Here is a 26598-nt window from a genome sequence, read left to right as displayed (position 1 = left end):
CTGCTGTAAATCATGCTCTCTTCGCAGCCTGAATGAACCCCAGATAAGACTCACCTAAAAATGCCTTGTTTCCATTTTTAACACGTTTTTACACCTCAATTGATTTAAAAATATTTTATCTATCCCAAAGGGGAATTAAATGTTGTTATAGCTCATATTATTCAGGTTTCTTCAAAGAGCCGTTGTAGATGCTGATGGCTGTGGGCAGGAAGGATCTCCTGTAGCGCTCCATCTTACAGCACATCTGAAGAAGCCTCTGACTGAAGACACTCTGTTGTTGTAGGACAGTCTCATGAAGAGGATGCTCAGGGTTCTTCATAATGTTCTTCATTTTATGAAGAATCCTTATTTGCACAATGATCTCCAGAGGTTCTAGAGGAGTCCCCAGAACAGAGCCAGCCTTTTTTATCAGCTTGTTGAGCTTTTTTAAGTCACTGGCTCTGATGCTGCTTCCCCAGCAGATGATGACAGACGAGATCACACTCTCCACAACAGACTTATAGAAGATATGCAGCATCTTGCTACAAACACTGAAGGACCTAAACTTCCTCAGGAAGTACAGTCCGCTCTGTCCCTTCTGGTATATGGCTGCACAGTGGCATCTCCACTCCAGTCTGTTGTCCAGGTGAACATTGAGGTATTTATACTCCTCCACCACCTCCACTTCTTTTCCCATGATGGAAATATTGTTTGACCTATTTGTTGTTTCTCTTAAAATCTACAATCATCATCTTTGTTTTAGTCACATTGAAGATGAGATGATTGTTTCCATATCATGTCACAAAGCGGAATCATCTGAGTACTTCTGCAGATGACAGGAGTCTGTCTTGTACTATAAGTCTGAGGTGTACAGAGTGAAAAGGAATGGTGTGAGTACAGTTCCCTGTGGTGCTCCTGTGCTTCTGACTACCTGGTTAGACACACAACCCTTCAGTCTCACAAACTGTGGTCTGTTTGTCAGGTAGTCTTTGATCCAGGAGATTGTTGAGGCCTCCACCTGAGTCTTCTGGAGTTTCTGACAAAGCAAATCAGGTTGGATTGTATTACATGCTCTGGAGAAATCAAAGAACAGTGTGCCGGACAGTGTGCAGTGTTAATTGAGATGTGGCTTCGCTTTGGTGGAGAGGCTGGCCAGCCTGCCTGGTGCAGTGAGGTGTTCCGTGCAGGAGGGTGGGAGGCCAGCATTCTGGGGCACTTCCGGGGTTTGGGTGTGGGGTTGGCAGAGTGCCCGGTCCTTGGCTTGCTGTGGTGGCCTTCCTCCAATGCTTCCTTCTGTGGCTCTTGCTCCTGGCTGGGCACAGGGCTATGGTTGGCGGTTGGGTTGGTGGGGCGGTGGACCATGTCTTGCGCCTGCACTGGGGCGGCTGGTTGTGCCTGGAGTGGTTGGCCTGCCTGGCCAGGTTACCCAGCTGATGCATGTTTCCCTCTCACAAACTGATGGGCTGGGGTTGCAGGCGCTGGCCCGAATGGTTGGGCAGGCTTGGCGGTTTGCTGCTCTGCTGGCTGTTGTGTCTGGGGGGGGGGGGGGGAGGGGGAATTGAGGCAGTGGGCTAGAGGTTGGGGTGGGTTGCTGTAGCATGTGGGGTGGCGGGGTTGTGTCCTCTTTTTGGATGTGGGGTCACTGGCATCTGGAACAGCTGAGCGGCGGTGGTAGAGCTGAGCTGAGCTGATAATGTTTCTACCTGTGCTTTAGTTGCAGTGGCAGTGATGTGGTGTGTCTGTTGGGTTGCAGGGGGTGGTGGGGGCTACCGGCCCCAAGTGCTTGCCGCTGGCCGGGGACCTCTTGCCAGTTGAGTTGGACAACAATTCTGAGTGCCAAAACAAAGCCTAACAGATTTACTTTCACAAGTGGAGCATTACAGCTAACACTTTAAAGCTCTGCTTGATATTTCAATAGTTACGGACACAGAGACAGAAATGAAAAGGAAAAAAAAAAGAAGCATGAAAGAGAGAAAGGGAGGCAAAAAGAAAAAGGGGAGAGAAGGAGAAAAGAATGGAGGAAAGAAAGAAGGATGAACAGAATACAAGATAACACCCTGCTTGTCTTTACACCTACAGAAACGTTCATAATACCTGCTTTTTCACCAAAAAGTGCACGGTACTTATCAATGCAAGATGTATTTAGTGGTAAATAAGGCTCATTGTTGAACATTTGTGTATCTGTTAACACCAGAATCTAAACACCCACGCACCCAATGTAAAGACAAACAACAATGGACATCGTACACTCACTCACACTCCCCATACATACTCTATACTCTCAGGTCCAGGTGCCGATACCCCATAGGGACAATCAGCCCCCGGACCCAAGAGGTGGTCTCCTTCCTTCCGGGGGTGGAGACAGGCAGCCCGTCCCAGCACCTGAACCTGGTGGCCATGTACACAAGAATTCCAATCCCATCCTCATGAGCCCTCCACCCCCAATGAACCTCACCATGAATTTCCGAACACATATCGAACACATGCCCCTGAACCCAAACGCCATGAACCCCCTCCCCAAGGCACATGGGCACAACCCCACAGGTGAGCTTCATCCCTTAAATGCCGATTAGAGCAACACCCACACAGCTCAAGCTCCACACACATCCCCGCTCCAAGCACCCCTGCCGTATCCCACCCCACCACACAGCGCCCCGCGACGGCAAGGTAAGGTCCCTGCGCAACACTACCCCAGCCCACGCCCACAGGTGCAACAGGGCAGACACCATTCAGCACCAAGCTCACAACGGAACCCCCAACCCCACACCAAGACAGGACAAACTCAACTGGCAAGGGGTCCCCGGCCAGCGGCAAGCACTTGGGGCCGGTAGCCCCCACCACCCCCTGCAACCCAACAGACACACCACATCACTGCCAATGTAACTAAACTAAAGCACTGGTAGAAACATTATCAGCTCAGCTCAGCTCTACCACCGCCGCTCAGCCGTTCCAGATGCCAGTGACCCCACATCCAAAAAGAGGACACAACCCCGCCACCCCACATGCTACAGCAACCCACCCCAACCTCTAGCCCACCGCCTCAATTCCCCCCCCAGACACAACAGCCAGCAGAGCAGCACACCGCCAAGCCTGCCCAACCATTCGGACAACAATTCTGAGCGCTACTCTGGCAGACAGGACATGGTAAAAAAAAAAGACAAAAAAAAAAGTTGCCCTTTTAGGATGTATTGCCAGTTTGTCATTGCAGCCTTAAAATATTTGTTTAAAGAGATATGCAGATATACAAAATCATTCTGCAATAGTCGTAATGTCACCTCTGCTGGAGATAGTCATATTCAATAAATTAGAATATGCATGTCCAATGAGGCACAACTGTCAGATTAAAAGTGCTATTTTTAAAATGACAACCTTTAAGCAGATATTAAATATGCTTTTTATTAAGGCCAAATTTCTTTATTAACAATGTTTTTTATTGGTCTGGTGTAATATTCTAATCTTAAATGTTGCGTTTTCATTAGCTGTAAGTGGAAAATCATTGTAATTAACTGAAATAAATGTGTGACATCAGTCTGTGGGTAAAAAAAATGTTTCACTTAGTAAACTGAGTTATTGGAATAAATGAACTTTTCAATTATAGTCTAATTTATTAAATATGACTATATCTAGCAGAGGATCTGTGCATATCCTCTGCTGGAGATATATGATATAAAAAATGCATTAGTTGTTCACTTGTAAATAATGAGGTTGAAGAACTGAGTCTTTGAGCTGAGTCAGAAGTGAGGGATTAAATGAGAAAACAATTAAAATCTGAATTTCTTTTAGAAAAATTAAACAGATAATAGACAAATCTAGAAATGTCATGTTGAGTACTTTAGAGGAAATATTGCTTGAGGTAAAGTCAACATTTCTATCATTATATTTAATTACTTTATAAATTCATGGCCACACTGTGTTACCATTCAACACATTTAAATATTGCCGCTCTTTGCACTGCTGTCGTCTGTCCTCGTTTTAATTTGAAAAACGCGGTGTGTTTTCAGCACACGTTGATTATCTGTGATGTTGACTAAGCGTAGACAAAGAAAAGGGTTATGTTTAAAATCTTTTTTACTTAAGGAGAAGCATGCTCAATAAATATATTTACAATTATACAATTTGCCTAATCTTTTACTTTTTTAAAGCCCCCTTTAAGATGGATTAAGACCATCCCATGGTCTCCAGGACCTCATGACAAACCTGGAAAACATCATTTCATTGTGAGGGCAATCATGGTGCTACAGCGCTTTAAATATAAGTTGTGTACTGTTAATTAGCCATCCTGCCGCAATGCTGCTCCCAGACACACCGTATCTGTACTAGCATACCCCTAACCCTACAAAGCCTAGTTATGTTTTTTTTCATCTTCCTCCTATGTTCTCCTCATCACCCTCATATGATTCCAGGATTTCTTTGCCTGACAGGTACAGTTTGCATTTAAACAATAATGCTGAAAACCCACCTTGTAGTGATTACAATGGTCAACATGGATAAATATTGTGTTTTCAAATGTTCCTACACACAAAGTACAGGGGTTGGACAATGAAACTGAAACACCTGTCATTTTAGTGTGGGAGGTTTCATGGCTAAATTGGACCAGCCTGGTAGCCAGTCTTCATTGATTGCACATTGCACCAGTAAGAGCAGAGTGTGAAGGTTCAATTAGCAGGGTAAGAGCACAGTTTTGCTCAAAATATTGAAATGCACACAACATTATGGGTGACATACCAGAGTTCAAAAGAGGACAAATTGTTGGTGCACGTCTTGCTGGCGCATCTGTGACCAAGACAGCAAGTCTTTGTGATGTATCAAGAGCCACGGTATCCAGGGTAATGTCAGCATACCACCAAGAAGGACGAACCACATCCAACAGGATTAACTGTGGACGCAAGAGGAAGCTGTCTGAAAGGGATGTTCGGGTGCTAACCCGGATTGTATCCAAAAAACATAAAACCACAGCTGCCCAAATCACAGCAGAATTAAATGTGCACCTCAACTCTCCTGTTTCCACCAGAACTGTCCGTCGGGAGCTCCACAGGGTCAATATACACGGCCGGGCTGGTATAGCCAAACCTTTGGTCACTCATGCCAATGCGAAACGTTGGTTTCAATGGTGCAAGGAGCGCAAATCTTGGGCTGTGGACAATGTGAAACATGTATTGTTCTCTGATGAGTCCACCTTTACTGTTTTCCCCACATCTGGGAGAGTTACGTTGTGGAGAAGCCCCAAAGAAGCATACCACCCAGACTGTTGCATGCCCAGAGTGAAGAATGGGGGTGGATCAGTGATGGTTTGGGCTGCCATATCATGGCATTCCCTTGGCCCAATACTTGTGCTAGACGGGCGCGTCACTGCCAAGGACTACCGAACCATTCTTGAGGACCATGTACATCCAATGGTTCAAACATTGTATCCTGAAGGCGGTGCCATGTATCAGGATGACAACGCACCAATACACACAGCAAGACTGGTGAAAGATTGGTTTGATGAACATGAAAGTGAAGTTGAACATCTCCTATGGCCTGCACAGTCACCAGAAGCAAATATTATTGAGCGATTTTGGGGTGTTTTGGAGGAGCGAGTCAGGAATCGTTTTCCTCCACCAGTATCACGTAGTGACCGGGCCACTATCCTGCAAGAAGAATGGCTTAAAATCCCTCTGACCACTGTGCAGGACTTGTATATGTCATACCCAAGACGAATTGACGATGTATTGGCCGCAAAAGGAGGCCCTACACCATACTAATAAATTATTGTGGTCTAAAACCAGGTGTTTCAGTTTCATTTTCCAATCCCTGTATTTAAAGCTAGACATCCGTGACTTTTTATCTTCCCAAATCAGTGACACGGGTCAGATAATAACTTTGCTCTCCCTGTACTGTCAGTGTGTTTTTGAGCACTACCCTCCATTTCCTTGGTGTTCCAGACAGCTTTCGTGTGGGTGTCCGTAATCCACACATCCAACAGGAGGATGATGGTTCTTACACTTTTCTTTTTAGCAAGCACAGAGACAAAGGCAGAAGAATTACGCACATTGGCCGCTTGCGCTGTTGTGAATCCTCAGTCAATAATTCACTGCTGTGTGGTGTGTGGAAGAAGTGAGACTCTGCTTTAAAACTGTGAGGAGGGTAACCAAGCTAATGCAAACTTTAGAAAAACACCGGGAGTAAAAATAAATTTTGTATTTTAACATGTTTAATTGTTGGCCCAATGAATATAAATATAAATGACTAAACATTCACTTTGGCCTGATCCATTCTTCTGGTAAATCCTTGAAAATCTTCTCATTTATTAGTGTTAATGTGAAATTATCTGAGACTTTAGTCTGTGAAGATTTGAACTGAGAGTTTTTATTGTCTACAAATACTCACATTTTCTTTTTTAGCCTGTACACATTTAACGTCTCTTTAAAACCAGAATACTCTTTGTTAGAATAATGTTAGAAAATTTGGAGACTTTTTTTAAATCTGCGTCCTCTTTACTATAAGTTATCTGCTTTGTCTTTTTTTTTTTTTTAACCCCCAAATGAGATTTCTAAAACAGCCCAGGTCTGGTAATCTAGGCCACAATGCAGACTTGGGTTCTGTTATCAGAGAGAGATAGAGTGTGACAGGAGCAATAAGGAGAAGTGAGTTTTATGTAACCAGAGATACTACATTAAGGGCTCTTATATCAGGACCTAAATTCATTCCTTGCTCTCCCTATTACCTCCATGTGACCCACACTCTCAACGTGACAACCGAGATCCCCTTTCTTTCCAACACACACTCAGGTCCTAAGGATGGTCTTGCTGCCTGGCTCAGGTTTCTTTGTAAAAGGCTGGGTAATAAGGGAGCATTGCTTTCTTTCTTCCTGGGATGCCATGGAACCTGACAGCTGTTTATTGGTGAGGCAGGGTGCTTATAAAATGTTTACTTGATATTCTTGTTTTCAAAATGAACACGCAGAAATATGTTAAGATGTAAATTTATCAGTGTAATCTTTTACTTCAAAAACTGAAGTTTAAATTAGCATGCTGCCAATAACATTAGAATGGCAGTAATAAAGTGTCACATAAGCAAGTTCAGCATGAATCAGTTTGAAGCTGGAACTGGAGCACCACAATTTATTGTAAGGCGCACATGTCAGCAACGCAGAAGCACTGTGACTATTTTTGTATTTCATTCAATTAATTATTTAAAGCAGATGACTAAAATCTGATGTCACTGTTTCTCAGATACAGAAGGGATTTTTAAATTGGCTTACATTAAAAAAAGGGGCAAGGAAGGGGATTTAAGTGACTTTGAAAGCAACATGGTCATTGATGCCAGACAGGCTGTACAGAAACTGCTGATCTATTTTTCTTTTTCAGTAATCTTTCAGGTTTACAGAGAGTGGCAGATGTGTGAAAGAAAAATATGATATCAGACGTGAATGGGCAGACGGGTTTGAGCAGGACAATGGTATGCCAAATAATCACTTTTAATTTAATTCAATTTAATTTTTATTTTATTTTATTTTTATTCTAGAATTGAGCCGCTCAAGGTGGCAGCAAGTTGGAGTAGCTCTGTTACTTTTGATCCTGATTTATTCTTTTTTGGGAACTATTCCTCTTGTGGTGGATACAGTTGATTTTATTTGGACGACTCTCCACTCCGGTGTCGGATGCTGTGCAGCTTGGAGGATTTTTCTTAATACTTAATATTTTTGGACATTTGTTATGATGCATTGCCATGGCAACGGGGTTGTTTCTTACAACCGGGAGCAGCTGATTAATATCTCAAAAGCTCAAATAATACTTCAACTACAACCCCAAATTCCTGATGAGTTGAAAAGGAGACGCCGTGGATGCAGAGCAGGAGCTAAGGAGGAAGTTCAAACGTCTTCCGTCGATTATGATGGGCAATGTGAGATCGTTGGGAAACAAGTTGGATGAACTCCAAGCCCTACAAAGGACCCAGCCAGAGTACCTATGTGTTTTACTGAGACATGGCTGCAGGATCATATCCCAGACTCCAGCGTCTCTGTGCCGCGCTTTTTAACCATACGAGCAGACAGAGATTTAAAGAGGAGCGGCAAATGTAAAGGAGGTGGACTGGCAGTACTTGTGAACAACAGATGGTGTAATCCAGGACATGTAACTGTGAAGTGTCATCTCTGCAGTCCAGATATTGAACTGTTGGCAGTAAGTTTTCGTCCATATTATTTACCCAGAGAGTTCACCAGTGTTATTTTGGCAACAGTTGACGTTCCACCTTCCGCTGTTGCCGACACTGCATGTGATGCCATCAGCTCAGTTGTTGCTAAGCTACAGACACAAAACCCCAATGCTTTTGTGGAAATTTCTGGTGATTTTAACCATGCTTCACTCTCTGCTACACTTCCAACATTTCAACAGTTTGTTAGCTACTCTACCAGAGAAAACAAAACATTGGATTTGTTTTATGCAAATGTCAAGGACTCATACATCTCTACAGCAAGACCTCCTCTAGGCAAATCAGATCACAATCTTGTTTTTCTCTGCTCGAAATATAAGCCCCTTGTTCAGAGGCAACCTGTAATAAAGAGGACTGTGAGAAAATGGTCACAGGAAGCTGAAGAAGCTTTGCAAGGTTGCTTTGAGGCTACAGACTGGGACGCACTGTGCCAGCCACATGGAGAAGACATCAATGCCATGACTGAGTGTGTAACTGACTATATAAACGTCTGTGTGGATAACATCATCCCCACCAGAACCGTGAGTGTTAATCCTTTGTTTGGTTCATATTACATGTTCATCCGCTAGGGGCACTGTGGGGGGTTGTGGGGAGGGTGTGAAAGTGGAGCTACTGGAGGTAGCGGTGTCGGAGTTGTTCTGGAGGAATGCTCATGGCGGAATAAAGTTACGAAAGGATAAACAAGTTGTTTTCTTTGACTAACATTGGTAGCAGAGGATGGTTAGTAACTACAGAGTTCCGCCAACGTTTGAAGAAGGAAAGCCTTACGAAAGCTGGAAGAATGAAGTCAATATTTGGACGAGAGTTACGGATTTGGAAAAAAAGAAACAAGCGCTTGCAGTCGCCCTGGCGCTGTCTGGAAGAGCGCGGAACACGGCGATGGAAATTCTGGTAGACGACCTAAATAAAGACACTGGAATGATTATATTGTTCGCCAAACTAGATGACTTGTTCCTGAAAGAGGAAAAGGACAGGATCTATGAGGCGTACTCGGATTTTGATCGAATCATAAAAGAAGTTAACATGTCGATGGCGGACTATATTATTGATTTCGAGCAGCATTACTCGCGCATGAAAAAATACAACATGGAGCTACCTGACGGAGTTTTGGCTTTTACGCTTTTGGACACTGCATGTTTGGATATGATGGACAGACAGCTGGCTTTAACGGCATGCTCAGATGTAACATTTGCTTCTATGAAGTCCGCTTTGAAGAGAATATTTGGCAAAAAAAGAGAGCAGAGAGCGGCAGGAGAAGGCATTAGACAGGAGTCCGTGTTTGCAACGGAGCAATGGCGGCAAAAAGGCAAGTACTGGCGGCAAAGTCCCCATCAGAAAACTCCACAGCCCAACACACCGCAGCCCGGTACAAACCCGCTGGATAAGTACGGACGACGGTCGAAATGTGCAGTGTGCCAAAGTACTTTTCACTGGGTTAAAAACTGTCCGCACAAAGCTGATAGTGTTAAAATTGCTGATGATACAAAAGACGTGGAAGAGTGCAATTTAACTCTGTACACCAAAGAATCACCAACAGATGCCGAAATATTCATGACAGAATGTTTTGGCTCGGCAATAATTGACACTGCTTGCACTAGGACAGTTTGTGGACAAGAGTGGCTGGACAACTACAGTACTGTATTACAAAAGAAAAGTGTGAAGAGTATGAAAGAGACAGAAATACAGAGTCACAGGCCCTTCAAGTTTGGAGATGGAAAAATCGTCTACTCCATAAAAAAGGTAAAGATACCTGCTAAAATTGGCAACACAAAGTGTAATATAGAAACTGAAGTAGTACCGGCTGACATCCCGCTGCTTCTGAGTAAAACCTCATTAAAAAGGGCAGGGACCGTTTTGGACATGGAAAGGGACAGTGCAGTGATGTTCAACCAGCCTGTCAAACTGGACTTTACTAGCTCAGGTCATTACTGCCTGAACATTGTGGACAGTGAAAATAGAAATGTTATTCACTCTGATAAGCTATTAGAAGCTACTGAGGAAGAAATACTGACTATAACAGACAAGATGAACACAAATAAAAAGATGAAAGTTCTGGAGAAACTTCATAAACAGTTTGGACATGTCTCTGCTGATAAAATACAGAGACTTTTGACTGGTTCTGGTAACAAGGACACAGAATACAACAGCCTACTGAAAAAGGTTGTGAACCAGTGTGATGTGTGTCAAAGATATTGTAAGACCAAACCAAAACCTGCTGTCGGCTTACCGTTGGCATCTACATACAATGAAACAGTTGCTGTAGATCTGCACGAACTTGAACCTGGGGTTTGGTACCTACACATTATTGACCAGTTCACCCGTTTCAGTGCTGGTAGTGTCTTAACCACAAAAAAGTCTTCAGAAATAGTCAAATGTTTTATCCATGATTGGATCAGTGTACATGGCCCACCACAAAAGTTGTTCAGTGACAATGGTGGTGAATTTAATAACGAGGAAGTGAGAGACATGGCCGAGAACTTTAATATTGAAGTTAAGACAACACCTGCTTACAGTCCGTGGAGCAATGGACTGTTGGAGCGCCATAATCAAACTCTGACAGAGATCCTACGGAAAGTCAAAGCAAGTACTGGATGTGACTGGAGCATTGCCATGGACTGGGCCCTTATGGCAAAGAACTCTATGCAGTGTTCATGGATACAGCCCACATCAGCTGTTGTTCGGGCAGAATCCCAACCTACCCTCTGTATTAATAGACAAAGCTCCAGCTCTAGAGGGCACCACCAAGAGCGAGTGGATTGCCAAGCATATTTCAGCCCTGCATGCTGCAAGAAAGGCTTTTACAGAAGCGGAATGTTCAGAAAGGATACGCAGAGCACTAAAGAAGCAGCTGCGACCCATAGACGAGCGATATGAAACTGGAGACAAAGTCTTTTACAAAAGAGTGGATTGTCCTGAATGGAAAGGACCAGGAGTGGTGATTGGTCAAGATGGTGCAGTCGTTTTTGTTAGACACGGAGGCACCTGTGTCAGAGTGCATCAACTCAGATTGAGAAAAGTTACTCACGAGAATGAAGAACCTCAAATTGCCTGCAATGAGGAGAACATTCAAGGACAACATACAGTGGACATCATTCAAGAGAATGTAGGAGAAGAGACTATTGCAGTAAATCCTGAGAATCATCCTTTGCCTGCTCCTGTAAATGCAGAGGCAGAGAGACAGCACACTGGGAACACCATCATAAAGACAGGTCAAATTGTGACATTCAGAAATGCAGAGGGTGTCTCACCAAAAGCTAAAGTGTTGGGGCGTGCCGGCAAAGCAACTGGGAAATACAAGAACTGGTTTAACTTGGAGCTGTTGGAGCCGGCAGAAGTGGCTGGCAACAGTGAATCAGCTGATATGTCACAGTTGGAGGATTTTCAAGTCCAGGCAGATGCTGAGGATATGGATACACACGAGGATGTTTTTGTGAGTAACGACATGTCGTTTGATGAAGCAAAGAAAAATGAAATAATAAGCTGGAAACAAAACCAAGTGTTTGAAGAAATTAAGGACAAAGGACAAAAGTGTGTCTCCACTCGTTGGGTGTGCACTCTGAAAGAAACTGAAAATGGTATAATACCTAAAACAAGACTTGTTGCACGAGGATTTGAGGAGCTACAAGTTTCTGACATACAAAAGGACTCTCCAACCTGTGCCTCAGAGTCACTGAGACTCCTAGTGGCAGTTATATGTCAAAAACATTGGGAACTTCACTCTATGGACATTAAATCTGCCTTTTTACAAGGAATGCAACTGTCCAGAGACATTTTTATCAAACCTCCTCCAGAGGCCAAGAGCACAGGTGTGCTTTGGAAACTAAAGAAATGTGTGTATGGTTTAGCTGTGGCTTCACTGTATTGGTATTACAGGGTAAAAAGCATCATGATTGAAGCAGGAGGCATTATGTCTAAGGTTGATCCTGCAGTTTTCTATTGGCTGGATGAGCTAAAAAATGTAACTGGTGTACTTGCTTGTCATGTTGATGATTTTATATGGGGTGGATCACACATGTTTTCAGAGTCAGTCATACCTCACCTGAGGTCAAAGTTTAATGTCGGTCGTGAAGTACATAATAACTTTTCCTATCTTGTCACTGAAGGTAAGAAGGTACAAATACACCAAGAAACATACATTCAGCACTTGGAGTCCATACACCTCTCACCCTCACGAGTCAGCTTCACCTCTCACCGAAAAGAAGACAGAGCAGCTCAGATCTAAGATAGTCCAACTTCTGTGGGTGGCGAGACAGAGCAGGCCTGATGTCATGTTTGATGCTAGTAATTTAGCATCTCGTCTCAAACATGCTACAGTACAGACCATTAATGAAGCAAACAGAGTTGTGTGTAAGCTCAAGGCCAAGTCAGTTGAATTGAATTTTCAACATATTGGGGAAGACAGTAACTTAAAGATGGTTACATTTACTGATGCATCTTTTGGAAATCTTTCAGATGGGGGCACTCAAGGCAGGCACTTCATTGTTTTGATGGGTGACAATGGGCAGTTCTCTCCCATTTCATGGCAGTCAAAGAGAATTAAGAGAATTGTCAGAAGCACTCTGGCAGGTGAAACACTTGCTATGTCTGAGGGGATTGATAATGCCATTTTTCTTTCCACACTCTTTTCTGAACTCAGTACTGGTAGTACTGCATGTCCTCCACCTATAATCTGTGTGACTGATAATTTCTCTCTTGTTGATGCACTTAAGTCAACTAAGTCTGTTGCAGAGAAAAGGTTACGGCTGGAAATCAGTTCAATTAAAGAGCTGATTCAAACTAAGAGAGTTCATCAAGTGTTGTGGTCTCAAACAAAAGACCAACTTGCAGACTGCTTAACAAAGAAGGGAGCATCCACAACCTCACTTCTTAAGGCTCTTTATGAAGGCCTTTGGAAAATTCAATAAATTCATTCACAAGATGTTTCACATTCTATCAGGTTGAAACTGTTCTAACAAAGATCTTTAACGGCTGTGTTTTCTCATGAGTCTTAAAAATTTATGTATCTTTGTTTTTGTTTTGTTTGTTTTTTTTTTTTAGAAAAGGTGGGAGATTGTTAATCCTTTGTTTGGTTCATATTACATGTTCATCCGCTAGGGGCACTGTGGGGGGTTGTGGGGAGGGTGTGAAGGTGGAGCTACTGGAGGTAGCGGTGTCGGAGTTGTTCTGGAGGAATGCTCATGGCGGAATAAAGTTACGAAAGGATAAACAAGTTGTTTTCTTTGACTAACAGTGAGATGCTTCCCCAATAACAAACCTTGGATCACCAGTGACCTGAAGGACCTGCTTAACAAGAAAAAAAGAGCCTTCAGGGAGGGAGACAGAGAATTATTGAGGAGTATACAGAAGCAACTTGTTGGACCACTTGTTTGCTGAGTATTGGATTATCTGCCCGTTGTTGGACGTCACTGTGCCCCTCCAATGGCATCGGCCATTTTGTACCCAGGACAGCCCGCTCCTACATATCCCATCGAGCATTGCGACTGATATGACTGGATGTGTGGACAGGGATGAAGAAGATCACAAGCTTCAAGCAGAAGGATGATCAGACCAATGGATGTTTGGACAGAGCCAATGAAATGAACACATTCTTCAATAGGTTCAGTTCAGAAACAAGCTTCGCATCCTCCTCTCCTGCTCACAGCCAAACAGACATTCCACCTTCCTTTGGCCCACAGGACCCACAGCTGTCCAGTAACACCTCATATGTTTTATCTTCCACCTCAGACCTAGACCATTCTGCTTCTACATGTTTGCCTTCAACCATATCAGAAGATGCTGATGCTTCCTTTGCTTCCCCCTTCCACCTGTGTGTCTCAAGAAGTCAAGTGAAGATGCAACTGGAGAGACTGAATCGGAATAAGGCTGCAGGTCCAGATCATGTCGGCCCTAGAGTCCTGAAGGGCTGTGCAGAGCAGCTCTGTGGCATTCTGCAGCACCTCTTCAACCTTAGCCTGGCCCAGAAGAAGGTTCCGGTGTTGTGGAAGACCTCCTGTCTTATTCTGGTACCAAAGAAAACTCACCCATCAGTCCTCAATGACTATAGACCTGTTGCCCTGACATCTCACATCATGAAGGTCCTAGAGAGACTCCTGTTGGCCCACCTGAGTAAGCAAACAGTAAACCATCAGGATCCCCTTCAGTTTGCTTATCGCTGTGGAGTTGGAGTTGAAGATGCCATCATACACCTGCTTCAACAAACCCACTGTCATCTGGACAAAGCCAGCAGCCCTGTGAGGATCATGTTCTTTGATTTCTCCAGTGCATTTAATAAAATCCAACCTGATTTGCTTTGTCAGAAACTCCAGAAGACTCAGGTGGAGGCCTCAACCATCTCCTGGATCAAAGACTACCTGACAAACAGACCACAGGTTGTGAGTCTAACCAGGTAGTCAGCAGCACAGGAGCACCACAGGTGACTGTACTCTCACCATTCCTTTTCACTCTGTACACCTCAGACTTCCAGTACAAGACAGACTCCTGTCATCTGCAGAAATACTCGGATGATTCTGCAGTCGTGGGGTGGATCAGAGATGGACAAGAAGCTGAGTACAGGAAGGTGGTGGACCACTTTGTGGCATGGTGTGGAAACAATCATCTCATTTTGAACGTGACTAAAACAAAGGAGATGATTGTAGATTTTAAGAGAAACAGGAATAAGTCAAAAACTATTTCTATCATGGGAGAAGAAGTGGAGGTGGTGGAGGAGTATAAATACCTCGGTGTTCACCTGGACAACAGACTAGAGTGGAGATGCAACTGTGAAGCCATCTACAAGAAGGGACAGAGCAGACTGTACTTCTTGAGGAAGCTTAGGTCCTTTGGTGTTTGCAGCAAGATGCTGCATATTTTCTATAAGTCTGTTGTGGAGAGTATGATCTCTTCTGTCATCATCTGCTGGGGAAGCAGCATCAGAGCCAGGGACTTAAAAAAGCTCAACAAGCAGATAAAAAAGGCTGGTTCTGTTCTGGGGACTCTTCTGAAACCTCTGGAGATCATTGTGGAAAGAAGGATTCTTCATAAAATGAAGAACATTATGGAGAACCCTGAGCATCCTCTTCATGAGACTGTCCTACAACAACAGAGTGTCTTCAGTCAGAGGCTTCTTCAGATCTGCTGTAAGACTGAGCGCTACAGGAGACCCTTCCTGCCCACAGCCATCAGCATCTACAACGGCTCTTTGAGGAAACCCTCATAATGAGCTACAACAACATTTAATTTCCCTTTGGGATTAATAAAGTATTTTTGAATTGAATTGAGTTACAAGCCCAGGTATGTAGAATACCATTTCCATGATGACTCTTGAAGCAGACTGGCTACAGCGTCAGAAGACCACATGGGGGGTTCCTACTTGCTAATAGGCAGGGGTCTTCTAAGAACAGGAAAACTAAGGCTGCAATTCACAAAAACCAACTTTATTTGGACAACAGACTGCCTGCTTTAAGGAGTCTTGATTTTAACTGTGACATTTTGGTAGTTCGCTTGAATTAGTTTAGCCTAAACTGTTGATGTCTTCTTTCAAGGGATTAAGCTTGCGAGGTAATGGTATGCTAGGTGTTTTTTGCACTTTGGGCCCCTTAGCATCAATTGAACATGCTATGAATCAGAAAAAGGTGGACCCAAGATTCAGCCAGACACAGTACTGAAAGTTTAAAAGGTTTATTCAGCCACAGGAAAACGTCACACAGGTAACACTCCTCACAGCTTCCAGGAATCACTGAGGCAGAAAGAAGGATTAGTAACTTGTAGTCTCTCCAGATTTTGCAGGGATCAGAAAAGCCACTAACCTACTTTTGTCTTGAGTGGAACTTGAAACCCAGAGGGGAAACCTCAGGGGGCGGCAGGTGGTGATCTCCACAGCACAGGTAAGAAGTGACTCCAGGCTGAATAATCCGAGGGCTAGGCTAGGCGATCGGAACAACAGGCGTCAGGCAAGGGGCAGGCAGAGGTAAAAACCAGATGCAAGAAACAAGGTCGACAACCAAAATCCAAATAGTCCGACAGGGAGCAGGCAGAGGCATAAATCCAAAAGGCAAGGCAAGGTCAAGAACAATGATCAGACAGGAAGGAATGCTGGATATCTACTCACACGAATGGCTTTCAAAAATCTGGCATTGTATGCTTGTCAAAGTCAATATATATCAGGGAAGACACAGGTGTATGGCATTCCACAGATTGCACTGCACAGCAGCAGCCACCAGGTGCGTCTAATCTGCTGATTGCAGCCAGGGAGACAGGGTAGAGCAGACGTGCCAGAATCATAACAGAACATTGTTTATGTGCCACAGCCTACCTGGATATTGTTGCTAAACATGCCCATACCTTTATAATCACAACATGCATTTTTTTCTAATGGGTAATTCAAGCTGGATAATGCACATGTTTATTTAAAACTAGTTTCTGGAATCTGATAATGAGGTCTGAGGGGTTTGTTGCATGTGCAGCAAGTTTTATGTTTTTTGTGTCGATGTCATGTTGTAGAGTCCAGTTTTGCTTAATCTTAATTTTTTTTCATAGATAGTCGCACATTTTCCTCATGCACCCTTTTATACATGGTAGAATACATTGTGGATTAGAGCATTGAAATTGTTGAGCTGGCATGGTAATGCTGCAGTATAGCATCCCCAAAGTATGACATTGCCACCACCATGCTACAGTTATTAGGTTCGTGCCATTAAATGCTGTATTTGGTTTATGCCAAATATGTCATGTCCTGTCTTTATCTGAGCTCTCTCTGGAAAACCTAGCCTGGCCTTCATTTATTTTTTTTTTGGATAGCAAAATGTCCTCCTTGTAAAAATGTGTGCAATTTATTTCTGACTATACAGGCTTAAATTTCTGTCTTGCATTTTTTTTTTGCTATTACATCCATCTTCTGTGATTCTCCTTTTCTTCTCCTGACATTTTATTACCCAGCAAAGCCAGTAAAAATGAATATATTTTTGCTATTGTTTTTAAATCATCTCAAGTAAAAAAAAAAAAACGAATAAAAAACATCATTGTAATAATTGATTCAATGAGTCTTTATAGAGTCATAAAGCAATGCATGCTGGTTAAGAATGTTGTCTTTATTTTTCTAGCACTGCAGAACGTCACCGTGTCATGCGACATTAAGGGGTTGCTGGAGCAACACTGCAGCAGCCAGATTACGTCAGACGCCACCGTTTCTCCTGTCTGGCTGCAAAAGCTAGGATTATTTTCTGTGTAGACACAACTCTGCTCTGATTGGCTAAAGGCTTCACTGACACACATGGCATTAATAATGTTCCTCTCGCATCATATAACGTATTCTCTTAAATGTAAATCTTTTCCTCTGTTTTCTGCTCCTAATCTGACGCAGTTTTTATCATCTCCTGTGTGTTTGGGAAAAGCCTTCAAATGTGTTTTCTTGCCTATCTAAGCTTGAGCTCCTCAACAGTTGTGCTGCACATGGTTTTCCATTGAGGCTTGAATCCACTTTAAATGTTAGGGAGGTTGTTTCTGCTCAATTTAAAGTTTTAATTGGGAAAAGGGATTGTGCCCCTTTTAAAATCAACATTTTATTAATGTTAATCTAAATCTCTGTCCCATCTTACCTAATTTGTGATATTGGCTCTTGATACTAACAAACTTAACAACATGGTTTTTGTCAGAAACTTGTAAAAGTATCTGGTAGAATTGTAACAATTTTGTCTTTTTGCCTCTAAACCTGAACCCCTGACAACTTTAGACTTGACTCGGACTTGTGGTCTGAGGCTTGAGTCCTCCATAGAACATTTTTGACCACGTAATGAGGTCAAAAAGGCGAATATTTTACTATAAAAGATTGGGTTTGGATTATTAGCAAGAATATTTGTACACAGGTCATTTTTCTCGAGTCAGTCACTTTTCAAATCCTGAATGATTGAAATTAACATTTTGTCATGAAATATATGCCATCCCATGTTCCTATAACATTACATTGCTGCTGGACTGATATTCAGTACTGTGGTAGATGCTCACAACTGACACAGATGATGGTACCCAAAATGCTAAAGATCACAGAGTGTTGCAGTTTACTTTCTTACTACCATGCAGCCCTACTCTTAAGCATATATTTACTGAAGTGGCTCTGTTTACGCAGAACAGACATCTGTTCTCAAGGATCACAGCTTAAATTAACATGATTAGACTAAGCAAACAGTGAAATACATGAACTTTCATTTGTTTGTTACAGTTAATTGCAATAATATAATATTAATATAATATTTTAATGTTAATTCGGAATAACAAACTGTGGGGCACCTGACCCGTATTCAGAGTCTTCAGCTTGAAGCAGCCATCATGGGTTTGACTCCTGGCCCAGGTGACCTTTGCTGCATGTCTTCCCCCTCTCTCCATCCCTTTCCTGTCAGCTTACTGTCAAAAAAACTCAAAACAATAAAGTGCCACAAAAAAAAAAAAAAAACTGTATCAAGCATCCGATAAAAATATGTTTAGAGTTTATTATCAAAACAAATTTTCAAATATTTTAATTCCGCCAATGATATGGCCCCAACCAACAATCATAGTTACTTGTGTGGCCCTTTCAGGAAACTGAATTGTCCCTCCTGAAATAGATTATTTACTGCACATTTTGTGTGCTTTGTTAAACTATTACTCATTTTGTGAAAAAGATAACAAGGGAATTTTCTTCGTCTTAAATATTGTTGGTTGGGTTTGTAGAAGAGGGCACAGAAGAAACCATGCCTGGACAAAAGTAAAATTCAGCAGAAGAATAAGATAAACAGTTCATTGCACTTGTTGCTTCTGGAGTTTCGAGCGAAGCTGCTGTTATTTTGTTGCATTGATTGGATTGATGTTTTTTGTATTTTGTCAAATACAATATTTCATCGTTTTTGCTTGCTTGTTTTTTTTTTTCTTTTTTAGGCTTGGCTATTTGTTCTGCCAGCAACACCTCAATCCCTTAAATTTAAATCATTGACTAAAAATACTCACTAATCTGCTGTATTCTTTGATGGCTCACGTTACTACAAGTGTTTTTGTCTTTTTTTTAATTAGATACAGGCTTGGAAAACCATTTTCAAAGGGGTTTCTTGGTGAGCATCTAGTGAGAAAGCTCTTGCAAGCTTTCATGGCTCAAATTCATTGGTGACTCACCACCAAAACAAATCGGTCCAATTGCAGACAAGCTAGTGCTCACATTTCCGTCACTCGTCACACTGCCATTCTGCCTCCTCTGATGTTCTTTTTGGATTTTTGTTTGCTCTCTCATCGTCACGGCCTTTCTACCTTCAGGGCATTGCACCCATTTGTCTTTCTTTTCACCAATCTGAACAATCCAATGTGTTCATACCACATTGTCTTGTTTCTTTCTACATACTGAGGCAGTGGTGTGGTTTGACTGTTTACAACCAGACTAAATGCTTTTTATGATGCAATTACATTACATACATGGTTCTCTTCTTGCTGGGAAAGGGCTCCTAGTTTATCTTTCCTTCTTGGCTCATCAACTTCACCAAATTTCATCACATCATCACTACAAATATTTTGCAAATCTCAGATAAACAGAAAATAAATAATAAATCTGATAACCTGTTACCGGGGCTTGCCCACTTGTCGTCACAGTGTTCACTGGCCAATCCTCATCTGAGGAGGCGTGGCCTGTGCCTGCTATGTGCCTGCTCTGGGTTACTTGCATATATTCTGAATGAAACAGAGAGGGAAGTATTTGCTTGCATGCTGCATTCTGCTCCTCTCGCTGCTCTAACTGGGTGAGTGGAAGGGAAATCAGACTAGAGACTCAGCACTCTGTGCCACACCGGGAGTGCCTTTAGGAGAGTGAGAAGGAGAGCGAGTGAGTGAGAGAGGTGGGGGGTTGTTTGCAGAAAGAGTCAAGCAGTGGTTGATGGAGGAGGCAGAGAGCAGTTTTCAGCCCTTTTGAATATTTCATAAGGGAGATCCTCCAACGTCAGGCTACCTGGATGGACTGAGAGAAAGAGTTGGTAGTAAGGTGTGCATTTAGCTGCCACCAGGACCGGGGGGGAATGGGAAAGCGGTGCAGTTGAGAAGAGGAATTTTTCGTGTATGACCCTTCTGTACAGCCTCAGATAAAAGAAAAGATCTGCAGGAAGGCACCGGGGATGAACCAAAAGCAAAGAGAAAGACAGAGGGCTCAACTGCTGGCTGGCTAATCCTTAAACCTGTGAAAAAACAGGGTAAGGAGGGAGGATCCCATCCCTGGGTGAAAGTCTGTGTTTTTCTAGCAACACTTCAACACATGAAAACTTGTATAATTCTTCACAATACACAAGGAATCAAGTTTACATGAAAGGCAGGTTGGTCAGAATTTGACAGAGGAATTGCAGTTTGCCAGACGGGAGCCAACACAATCCTGCAGGTATGTCATCCAACGAGCTGAGCGTGGAAATGGACTCATGCATCCGGACGTTCAAGGAGCACATGCACCTTGAGCTGGAACCCCCGAAGATGCCGGGTGTGGTGGGATGCAAGAGGGGAGCAACGTCTCCCAAACTGTCCCCGAGAAGCTCCCCGCGGCTGTTTCGCAAGCTGATGGTGAACAAGAGCATTCGACAGAGGCGGCGCTTCACCGTGGCTCACACCTGGTAAGGCCTTTGGATGGTCAGTGAAAAGAAATAAGGAAGGCAATTTAAACTGTAGCAAGTGTGCATGAACAGATATAACAAGCCACATATTGGTGGACTTAGGTCAAATTGTTGGAGAATTAGGAGAGAAGTGATGGGAAAGATTTTAAGGAGGAATCTCTAAAGACAATAGAAGGGAAAAAGAATGAGAGCTATAGTACTACGACTGGAATTGATTTAAGAGTACAACACAATGTTGGGGAAAAATTAGTAAATGAGAGGAAGAGATGAAAATACACAAATAGCAGGCAAAGGAGAATAAATAACCTCTTGGGCTTTCTTAAAAATTTGGTTGTAAGATTATCTGAGATCTGATGTGTTATGATTTGTCTGTGAGTTATAGAATTACATAATGCATTAAAGATGACATTCAGCCAAGTTTGCCCTCTCCTGTGCTACATCTCAGCCTTGTACCTTAATGCATTTTTGGATGAACTGATCAAACCGTGCTTTGGAAGACTGCTGAGCTGTGCACGGATTGTTAATGCATTACACAACCTGGTGGTCTGTTTTGGTTCACAACCCCAGGCAGCAAATGAAAGTCTATATGACTCAACACAAGCTGTAATGACAGATATATTGCAATGTTACCAGAATTGTTCGGATTTTGATGTCACCGACAATGATGCAATTTGTCTAGATGAGATTCTAAGATGCTCTGATTAATTTCTGACCTTCTTAAGTAGGTATTGGCCAGGTACTGATAGTAAGGTATACCAAGGTTATTAAAAGTTATGATTTTAAAACCAGAAAAAAAATCATCATACCTTTTCTAGATTTTAGTCATTATGAGATGGCACAGAAATGATTGGTGTGACCAGAGATTTGGCTGGTTATAAGGAGCATACAGTAATGCAGCACTGCCCCTCCCCTACCTGTTGCTGAACACTGTAAAAAGATAAATTCAGCTGGTTAGAAATATTCCTAGTCACAAAAAACGCAGACAGTCATAGCATAGAAACTAAAAGAGCGCTACCCATTACTCTCATTAAGACTGCAGGCTCTACGTAAAATGGTTTGCTTGAATAATATCAGCTTGGTATTTGTGTTTCTTTAAATAAGTAGAATAAAAAGATTATCTCAAATTCTGCATATTAAACATTATTAGACTTCTGCTGAGCTTTTCTATAATATTCTCAACCATGTGTGGTCACATCAGCGATTTGGACCACACATATTTGTAATGTAATGCTTGTTTATTCCCTCTTCTTCCTTTCCAGCAACCACCTCCATTGGTGTCTTCTCCGTTTCATTGTAAAGGCTATGTCTGAGCCGTCAGAGCTTGGTGGGGGTTGGGTGGGTACGAGGGAGAGAGGGAAGAAGAAAAACAAGGATAATGGTTTTATTTAGGAATCATTAAAATGTTCTTTTCTTTGTTTGTTCCCATAAATCTGCCGCATATAGGCTCTATCCAGCGACCAGGCAAAGGCCTATTACACCCATTACAGCCATTAAACACCAGGCAAGCCCATTACCAGCCAAGTTCATGATAAATTATCATTGAGCGAGACACTCAGGTCTTTTTGCTCACTTAGTCTGATGCTCTGACATAAAGTTAAATTTAGAAATGTTGGAAAAATAAAAGTAACTTGGATTTAAAAAACAAAAAACAAAAGTAGAATGAGAGAAAGCTAAGGGGAGGTTCAAGATAACTGATACTGACAGCCAAGACCAGATGCTTTAAACTTCATTTGATCTTCTTCCTTTGTTAATTCAGCCACATTTCGGAGAAAATAATAAGCAGCAAGATTATAAGAGAAATGACTACACCACTGTGTTTATCCCATGTCTTAAAAAAACTTGCACAACCATAGATTGTCAGTATTAATTCACCTATAGAGAAAAGAAATCCCCCACCTGGAAATCCCTCTGGGTATTACAGGCTGTGCACTCTGTCTGGCCTAATTATCTGCCCACCTGTTCCAGACGTTGTAGAGGAAATAAAAAAAAAAAACGGCACATTAATTGAAAGGTTTTCTCCATTACCTTTCTACTGTTGAATGAATAAAATGAAAAGTTATGATATAGATGTGATTCTGTATATTTATCAGAGTTGGCACTGCAATAATTGTCACAAAATATACAAACTGAGACAAAAAAACAACTTCCACATATCGTTGAGTTGGTTTTCTTTGAAGAATAAGCTTATAACAAACAAGTTATATTTGAATCACATTGTTTATTGCCAGAGGATGTGAAATGGTTTGGCGGCTGCTTAGCTCAGTATAACTCATCAGGAAGCTTTTTGTTGTTTTCCAGGTCCAGTACCTGCCCAACACCAATCAGCATTTAGTAACTAGCTGCTTAATCATATTATCTAAAGAGTCATACTATTACCTTTATAGATGTCTAATACTAAAATATTTTGCACTTGATGCACTTTTACACAATGATGCATTGTAAATGCCTGTTGATTTGTTTACAGATGTTGCAGGTTGCAAATCAACAGTAATTGATGATGTATTCATAATACACAGATGATAACAGTATTGCATGATGCTTCTCTAAATGTTACCAACCAGAAGTAAAATCTCTGGAAAGAGATTACATCTGGAAATTGATATTTTGTGCAGATAAATGAGGAGATAATATGAAACTAGGTTTTAATCAGCCAAGCCATCTCATGCTTCTTTTTGTTTTTTTGGGCTGGTAACATTTAATAGTGGGGCAGTTATAAAAGTTAGTTTCAAAAAGGCTACAAATGTCTTATGGATTAAAATCCTTTTAATGTAATACTGAAGAACGTGCAGAGACTGGAGTTTTGTACAAATGTTTAAAGCATAGAACATGTTTTAAAAATTTTCTGTTTACTTTTTCCTTTCTGTTCATTGTCTTAATGATGATTTTGCTAAGTGCGGTCTAGTAATTCTGATTATTATAAAAAAATAGTTGATAATATCACATTGTGACCAACTCTGCCTTTGCTTTGGACAAGTGTCTCGTGACCTCCTGACCCTTGGAGCTCTCAGACAACGACCCTTCTGTTAGGACTGCTCAGCTTTTCCCCTGTCTCCTTTCTATGTCTCTCTCTGTCTTTGTTTTGCTCCGACTCCCTTCTAAATTTCCTGCTTTCCATCTGGTCTTTCTTTATCTAACTTTGGCGCTGTCGGTCCCTTGCCCTGCTCTGTTTTCTTGCCGTCTCTACATCCCTCCTTGTGTAATTTGTGGGCTCTTCTTCCCTTTTCCTGTCTGCCATTCTGTCGTTCTCTGTTTTTTTGCACTTCACAGCACCACAGGATGTAAATGTTTGATGGTTGGCCGAGGGGTACATCGGCCTCTTTTCCAACTCACACAAAAAGTGCATTAAGGAGAGAGAGAGACAGAAGGAAGGTAAGAATAGGACCGGAGAGGATGGAAAAATATGAACAAATATAGAAACAGGCTGCTTTCCTCACGAACACTTATCTGATGACAATATAAACTGAAGTATATTTTTCCAATCTTCAAGTCATTTTCTCTTTTAAACCTTTATCTACTGTAGTTTCTTCAAAGCAGTGCGTGACTGCAGATATTACAGATTTTATCTGAGGAAGAAGAAAGAGTGTTTATGCTGAGCCTGCCCTCCCTCTGAGTGATGACCATCAGATGCTTTTAGTGGGGTGAAGAGGCTCTGGAGAGAACATAAGAGACTTATAAACAAGAAGAGGTAAGAAAATGTCAGGTGCTGTGTGTGCATATGTAAAGAGACAGTCACGTAAACAGAAAAACAGACTCCATTAAACGCAGCGGTTTCAGCTTTGGCTCTACACAGAGGGTTATTTACCTCAGCTTAAATGTCAGTCTAAATATCCATCTTTCATCACCATTCCATCCAGTACTCCGTCTGGTATTGATTTGTTTCCTTCTCTTCTGGCCTTCGTGAAATCATCTTTGCATGAGCGTCAGGAAAGAATTGACGTGATTTTTGTTGCCGCTGCTGCCAGTGTGTTTATGCCAACTGCTCACAAATAGGGAGACAGATGGAGAAACGAAACAAAAACCACTCAATTGCAGAGCGAATGGCTCTAAAATTAAATTAAAATATGATTTAATTAAGGGTTATTATTGTGCTAAACATGTGGCCCCACTTTGTAATATTAGTAAGACCACTTACCCTGTTATGTTCTGAACAGTAGTCTGTACTGGAATTTATAATATTGTGTCATTTTGAAAATCTTGGGTACTCTTAGTCAATAACGTCTTTATCTTACATTTTAAGTTTAAAAAAACGTATGAAACAAATTATTTGTTGGGCTATTTAGTGCTGAGAGCCAGAGTGAGCTTAACCAAAGCGAACCTTTTTGTCATAGTTCTTGATAATCTCTGGATATCCAGTCCGCACCTCTACACCACAATTACAGTTTTTTAAAATATCCACCTTGGAAACAGATTTAAACATCTCCAAAGACTTTGTGTGAACTAAAAGATGACAAATAAAGGGTCCAAGACTTCTTTGTTGTTTTGTTTTGTTTTGTTTTGTTTTGTTTTGTTTTGTGAGATGGACAAATGGAAGCAAATGCTACTTTATAAAATGCTACTTTAACTATTATAGCTCAAAATGTATCATTATAACAAATCTTTTTAATGCTGCCATAAAAAGAAAATGTGTGACATGAACCAATAAATCCCATAGTGGAGAAAGAAGGCAATCGCAAAGTTTTATCACTTATTACTTTTATGCTTTTATTTTAAAACAATGAATACCACAAAACCAGTAATCATTGATTCGAACAACTTCATACCTGACCACCTGAAACTGTGTCACTGCACAAGTGTGTAAAAATCCACCCTGACCAACAAGCTCGTCCGCAGGCTGCACAGCTCAAGAGCAAAGAACAAATCTGCTGACTTTTTGTACAAAACACAGAAACGTTTGCTCATTTGCAGTTTTGCTGCTTGGTGGAGGGGGGATTAGCCTTTTGGTCTTTAGATGTCCAGCAATCCACAGATGATGGACTAAAACCAAACAGGGTGTCCACAGCATATAATATAATCCAAATTTAAGTTGAAATGTATTACTAAGAATAGAAAGATGAGATTTTTTTTACTGTAGCCAACATTTCCAAACCCACCTCTCAACTTCTAGGTGAAGTCTGTTAACTTTACAATAAAAACATACAGGCCAAGCTCTGGTTGATCCGTCCTATGGTGGGCAGAACTTTTCATAAATGTTATGATTACAAAGCCTGTCCACCTAGAGGAATGATTTGGTCAGCTTGTTGTTCCCCTCTGGTTATATTTATGCTTTATGAAAACATTTAGACATTAGATCTCCAATTAGAGGGTGTGAGTAGGAAAAAATTACATTTTAATCTCTTTGTAAACAGAGTTCAAATATGGGTGAGTTTATATAAGCCTGATATCATCATACTCACTGGAGTGATTACACTAAAAGCACTACTATACTTCTTATTTTCAAAACTTGTTTTTGCTTTATTTGTTGTTCTTTAGCCCTGGATCTGTCCCTAGATCCTCTTTCTTTGACTCCTCTGGCTGGGTAATGGAGCATACTTGCTGCAAGCTAGCTAATGTCTCTGTATAAAATAAACATGTATTTATTTTTGACTGCAATTTTTTGGTCATTGTGAGCCTTAATAATAGAGTAACCCTTTGTTTCTTGGATAGAAGAATCTTTGCAAAGGATTTACTTCAGCAGTTCAGGTCAATACGGGTTACTGTCTTTGATGACTACTCTAAATTTTGTTAGCTAATATAAAGTCCAAATCACCTTCATTCAGAAACCCATACTGGAAACCAATTTTATATGATTCTCATTAAGTAGTTACTCTGATCTTGAAAAAAAAAATGTCTATATCACAAAGGCTGT

General features: G+C 41.6%; 1 protein-coding gene across 2 annotated transcripts in view; it reads left to right on the top strand.

Moving 5' to 3' along the window:
• The window catches only part of pde4ba (phosphodiesterase 4B, cAMP-specific a), a 253062-nt gene that overhangs the window by 53816 nt on the left and 172648 nt on the right, over positions 1–26598 (top strand). Inside the window, exon 1 of one of the 2 annotated variants that reach the window (XM_047375966.1) lies at positions 19911–20753. The exons of the other annotated variant lie outside the window; for it this stretch is intronic. Within the exon in view, the coding sequence (XP_047231922.1) occupies positions 20530–20753 (224 nt within the window). The 5' untranslated portion in view covers positions 19911–20529. Of the gene's footprint in view, positions 1–19910; positions 20754–26598 lie in introns of those variants that run through there. 2 annotated transcript variants of the gene reach the window in all.

Source organism: Girardinichthys multiradiatus, chromosome 9 (assembly GCF_021462225.1).
Source record: "Girardinichthys multiradiatus isolate DD_20200921_A chromosome 9, DD_fGirMul_XY1, whole genome shotgun sequence".
NCBI classification, from domain to species: domain Eukaryota; kingdom Metazoa; phylum Chordata; class Actinopteri; order Cyprinodontiformes; family Goodeidae; genus Girardinichthys; species Girardinichthys multiradiatus.
Note: the sequence above shows the minus strand (reverse complement) of the source record. Positions and strands in the feature narration are given on the sequence as shown.